Below are 6,265 nucleotides of genomic sequence, written 5' to 3' on the forward strand. Positions count from 1 at the left end.
CCCTCCCATTCAACCCAGCAAACACTTTCTCCTTCCTTCCTTCCTTCCCTCTTTCCCCGCTACCATCCTTCCTTCGCCACCAGCTATCCACTTCCTCCCTTTCCTCCCAGGTTCCCCACGCCCTCCCACTCCTCTATTCCCTATAACGTCACTGCAGAAACCAGCCTCAGAAACCCAGACTTTTATTTTAGGCAGGAACCAGCTAACTCCATGTTTCAGTTCCATTTCTTTTCATAAATCAACGCACAAACACACACACACACACACACACACACACACACACACACACACACACACACACACACACACACACACACACACACACACACACACACACACACACACACAGGGACTGCTGCCCGGCTGATGGAGGAGAGGATTGTCTTTTTGGGCAACTGATTTCCCCCTCGGGACAATAAAGCTATCTACCTTTATTGTCCCAAGGGGAGAAATCAGTTGCCCAGAGGCAGCACAGCAGTTTTAAGGTTACAAGTTACAGAGAAGTAAGAAGTAATAGGTGTTACTTGATGGCATAGCAACGCCATCAAAGCCTGCAAAATCAACAGTAGAATTAGGCTAGTTGACTAAAATCGTGTCATAAAAGAGTAGTTCACCCCCAAAATGATTTTTTGTATTTGTCGCATTCCTAAGACAAAAAATTGATTCATAGTAAATTTACCCCCATTGATTCTGGATGGGGATCCAAATGTGGATCAATGGGGTAACATTTACTTGACCCTTGACCCTAAATGTACTCCCATTGATTCTGACCCAAATGCATTTCAGTCTCCATCCAGGGCCTTGCATTTGGGTCCCCATCAAGAATCAATGGGGGTACATTTACGGTAATAAAATTAGGAATGTGACGAGCCTAATCAATAGAAAAAAAGTCATTTTGGGGGTGAACTACTCCTTTAAGTTAGACAACTAAAACATTTCAGATGACTAAAATATGAATTACAAAGCTAAATTATATTCTTTTCAAAGGACTGACTAAAACTAAATCTCTCTCTCTCTCTCTCTCTCTCTCTCTCTCTCTCTCTCTCTTTCTCTCTCTCTCTCTCTGAGGATAAGAGTAGCTCGTATCAGTAATAGCTGTTGTAAGGGATTTGATAATGATATATATAAGTAAATATCATAATCAGTGGCCGACTGCTGGATGTTGAGTCAACATACATTTCACTTATGTATGTTGACTCAACACTCATTGTTGCTTGAAATGTGTTTTTCTTTCTATTCCTTCCTGTCTTTAATCTCTTTATCTTTTGGTTAAAAAGGTCTCAAAGTCTAAAATTACTGGTAACAAGCCCTTATTGTCATACTGTGTAGATCATAGATAATTCCTGAGAACAACTGACAAATGCCCCAGACTCTGTTATGTCGAGAATAAAACTCGACAATGCAGTCATTCATTAAAACACACTGACATTCACCTGCTTGTAATGGATGCATTCATAATGTAAAACACTGTGTTGATCATCCATCCATCTTCAACCACTTATCTGGAATCGGTTCGCTTAAAAAATAAATATAAATAAATATGATAAATATATGATTTAATATACCCCTGCAGTACACAGTATTGTTTGTTTGTATGGAATAATTGCATTACCTGTTGTTACCTGACTGTTGCATTATGTTATGGTTATATGGTTGCAACGTTAAAGGCAGAACAAAGTTTTACGTTTCACAATTTAGAGGCAGCTGAATGTCTAATATGTAATGCAAACGTGTTATTATTTCCCACCCCATTAACCAACACTAGTTGTCCCAGACCCTGTAGAAACAGCGGGTTGGTCTGAGGAGTGCTGCCCTCACAGGTTTGTTTAGGCTTTAGCGGTCTGGGACACAGCCCTTAATCCTCCATGACACACCTACACAGGTCAGTATAAAAGCTAAGGACTCAGTAGACTCACCAAGCTCCCAGCATCCTCTCACACCATCAGTGACTTCTGAAGAACCCTGAAGATGAAGATCTGTTTCATCCTCCTGCTACTGCTGGGCCTCTCCCAGTCCCATCCCATCCTGGAAGAAAGAAGTGAATCTGGAGTCCAGGCGGACATCGGCACCATGATTCTGTCTTCCAACAACGGCTCCAGGCAGATCCTTTTGGAGGGAGACCTGGTCGCTCCCAGAACCAGAAACGCCATGCGCTGTTGGTCTAACGAGTGCCTGTGGAAGAAACACTCCGACGGCTCTGTGACGATCCCCTACACGGTGAGCAGCGACTTCAGTAAATGGGACAGGAGGAAGATTCAAAGAGCCATGCAGGCCTACCATGACAGCACCTGTGTCCGCTTTGAGCCACGTCAGGACGAGGACGACTACATCAGCTTTGAGGACAGTGATGGCTGCTGGTCTAATTATGGCAAAACAGGAGGCAAGCAAGAGCTCTCTCTCAACCGCATGGGCTGCATGTACCACGGCATCATCCAGCACGAGATCAACCATGCCCTGGGCTTCTATCACGAGCACAACAGGAGCGACCGCGACGAGTATGTCCACATCAACTGGGACAACATCAACAGAGACATGGCCTACAACTTCTACAAGCAGAGCGCCAACAACCTGGACACCCCCTATGACTACTCCTCTATCATGCACTACGGTAAAACGGCCTTCTCTATCCGGTCCGGACGAGACAGCATCACCCCCATCCCAAACGCCAACGTAGAGATCGGCCAGAGAAAGGGCATGTCTGATATCGACGTTTTGAGGATTAACAAGCTGTACGAATGCAAAGACTTCCTTGAGCAAAGGCAAAACGCGAAGCAGAAAAACAAGAAGAAAAATGAAGAAAACATGAAGAAAGAAACGGAAAAGGTTGTCTCAAATTCGATCTCCAGATTGTTTGATTTGTCCCTTGCCTGATACTGTACTGTACACTGTCTCATATACTGTACTTACATTGAAACAAACCATTTGCAATGTGAACTGACCTCTCTTCTACCTCGTTGCTTTCTCTCAACAATATACACATATCTATATTAATAAGGTTTGTTTTGTAGACTTTACTTTGTAATTGGGTCATTTATTTGTATTCTAGAGACCAGCAAAATGTTCAATTATTATTTATCATAGTGTCCAACTCTGAATACTATCATTTGATAAGCAAATGTACACTCAATTGAGTGTAAAAGTTAAAAAAAGGAATTAACAATAAAACAAAAACAATGAAAGAAAATAATTGTTCTGTCTCATTTTTGTCCCTCCTAGGCTAAATATTCTCTGTATGGTTTGACATGTTTTGTATTTGCACATAGACAGCAGCATTCATGTATGCATGTATATACAGTATACCCATATACTGTAAGCTCTCAAGCTTTTTTCTGTGTCATGCTTTTTACAGATGTGTACAAATAACCTATTGTCTCCACAGGGTCTAAAAACCCAAAAATGGACCGTAGGTGGGGTTGGCGAAAAGGCCTTTCTGTTTGGAGTTTGAAATCTCTCCCCGTGTCCCCAACCAGTTCCTTTCCCCTCCATGAGGCGCACCAGCTGACCAGGGGGAGGCAGTATAGAGACAGGATTACTGAATGTAAGGATTACTTGAGGGCGATTCAAAGTGGCACAGAATTACACAGATCAGAAATAACAGGTGACAAAGTGGGCTAATTACACAATCGATGCGAATTGATAACAATATACTGTATGATTTTTTTCAATTGTAGGCCTACTGTGTGTGTGTGTGTGTGTGTGTGTGTGTGTGTGTGTGTGTGTGTGTGTGTGTGTGTGTGTGTGTGTGTGTGTGTGTGTGTGTGTGTGTGTGTGTGTGTGTGTGTGCGCGCGCGTGTAGGCTGTATTCTGTGTGCGTGCTGAAGGGAGTGCCACTGATGAAGCTGGACGATGTGGATGCAGTTCTTATCATTGACCCTGTTTGTTACCTGTCTCTGTCCCCTTCTCATAAATCATGTGGTTTACTGTAAATAACTATTGTATGGAACTTGAGCTAGATCAGTTGAAATGCGACGGAGCTCAACGATTCCAAAACAGTCTGCAGAGACATCCAGACAGTCCTACTGATCATTCCAGGTCTCCACAGGACTTTTATGAGAGCCGTTTATTCATTGTCTTTCTGAACCCACGCTGATAGAACTCCTCTCCTCGAGGAGTCATAAAAGTACAAAACCTGCTGTATTTTAGACCACTGTTTCCCAAAAAGTGGGTCGAGACCCATTTGTGGCTCACAGACCAATCTTTATGGGTCGCAAGTGAGTTATTTTTTGTTTCCTGCATTTTGTTCTTGATGATTATTACATGGTTTCATGGTAATCATAACATTTTCACTACTTCTTAGACATGTTTTTTCTTATTTATCAATTTGATTTATTGTTTATTGATGAAATTAATTAGGTAGCACTTTAATCAAATTGATAAATAAGAAAAAACTTGTCTAAGAAGTAGTGAAAATGGCTTTGTACGTCTGCTGAAAAGTTTGGGAACCACTGTTTTATACCACAGCCATGGCGTTATCAGAGCGGCAGAGGTTTCCAGAGATGAGGGTTTCCCCGGATTGTAAAGCAGTGAACCCTTGTTTGAAGTTGACAGATAATAACTTTAGAGTCTAAAGGTCTATAATACAGCTCAGTGTTCAATGCTTTAATACCTGTCAGACTTGACACCAAGCTCAGGGTCCTAGTGCTCAACCCCAGCCTGTGCAGCTACAAACTGGACTTTCTCTCAGAATGATAGCAGGTAGTGAGCGCTCTGACCCTCAGCACAGGAGACCACTAGGGCTTCATTCATTCAGACGTAAAGCATAATTGCCCCGCTCCACTCCCAGCTCCCCTGTTATGTTTGGCACATGTCCCGGACTGTGACTCATCATATTGTGTAGCACAGAGCTAAACTCGCGTCTCTTGTTGGTCTGAAAATAGTATGCCTACCCCCTATTGACAACCTTTTCCCAGAAATATGGCTGTCTTCTGTATATATTCTCTCTCTTGGCCTGTTTTTTTACCCCTCTCTTCCCAGAAGAGGTGGATCTACACACTAACTGGAACCATGTTTACTCTAATAAAAGAAGATCTCCCCCCACCAAATCAAGATCTCCCCCAGAGGAGAATCCTATATAAAAGAACAATACAGTTTTATGTCATATGTCTGTATGTATTTGTATATGTTTGGCGAATAGAACACCTTGGATTTTATGGTGTGGGATATTAATGAGGTCACACAGTTTGTACTCCTCGTGAAAGAGGTGCTGGTCTGGCTCACTGGCTCAGGGATGTGACCAAACATTTTGATTCACTTCACTCATTATGTGGTGCATTTATTGTTATTATTGTTTTCTTGTCTGGATAATTTCCACCTTGAAAACTGTAAATAATGGCGCTATAATGGCGGGCCATGTCATGATTCCACCTCGTTTGACAGTTTCTCAGGGTTCAACTGGAGACTTTACTCAGTCTGAGTTAGACATTTGAGGTACATAATTATGTAGGATAGGTGTTGACCTTGAGCTGAGTTGTGCATGACACTGGATAATACAACTGGACATATAGCTGCAGTGCGTCAGCCTGTGCGACGCACGGCAGCCTGCAGGCAGACTTTTGTGTGTGTCTCACTGTGAGAGTGACAGAACTTTCTCTCAAATAGGTAAGAAAGACATCATGCTATGAATTAACCCGATTATATTAAGCCTAAAATGGTTCCGCCGCCGTGCAGAACCGTTTTTAACAGTTTTTAAAAATGTTTAACCGTAGAAAAAATTGTAAAATCCGAGAAGAAACTGATATTTGCACGTACGGGTGCGCCACGCGCATGTGCACAGGGGACCGCCCGGAAATGCTGATCCCAAAGTTGGGATGTCTGTAAGTGTACCACCCCGGTCAAGTCCTTGCCCGGTGCTGTATGGACGGGGCCTAAGGGAGTTCCTCTGATAAAGCTGGACAATGGAAAGTGGATTCCCTTCTTATTGTTGACTTAAGACATCCCAGTTTGTTACAACAGGATACAGTTGGTGATTATGTGGTTCACATAACTCCCACTTCCACATGGATGTTTTGAAGCATGCCGACACAGGCGCTTCAGCAGGCTCTGTTGTCGGCGCGGCAGATGATCTAATCTCTCACTCTCCCATAAAATGACTTCTTGGGACAAATGTGACAAACGTCAAACGTTTGCTGAAAGGGATACAGTACATCTGAGCACTGTTTGAGTTATGAATGGTAACTCATACATCCCTCCCCAACATGTATTGTAGGCTATATCTGATATTTCTAAATAGCCACTGTAACACTCTATGCTGGGGACCCCCTGGAAC

At 42.8% G+C, this 6,265-nt stretch overlaps 1 protein-coding gene across 1 annotated transcript; it reads left to right on the forward strand.

Annotated features, from left to right (window-relative positions):
* Positions 1-1,968: 1,968 nt before the first annotated feature.
* Positions 1,969-2,871, forward strand: LOC308280815 (hatching enzyme 1.2-like; the record flags this gene model as incomplete). The annotated part of the gene is made up of 1 exon (XM_080755132.1): positions 1,969-2,871. One exon carries the CDS (start codon positions 1,969-1,971, stop codon positions 2,869-2,871), a length of 903 nt encoding a protein of 300 aa, XP_080611258.1.
* Positions 2,872-6,265: the final 3,394 nt, after the last annotated feature.

This window comes from Nannobrachium achirus, assembly GCF_963921795.1.
Source record: "Nannobrachium achirus genome assembly, contig: SCAFFOLD_205, whole genome shotgun sequence".
NCBI classification, from domain to species: domain Eukaryota; kingdom Metazoa; phylum Chordata; class Actinopteri; order Myctophiformes; family Myctophidae; genus Nannobrachium; species Nannobrachium achirus.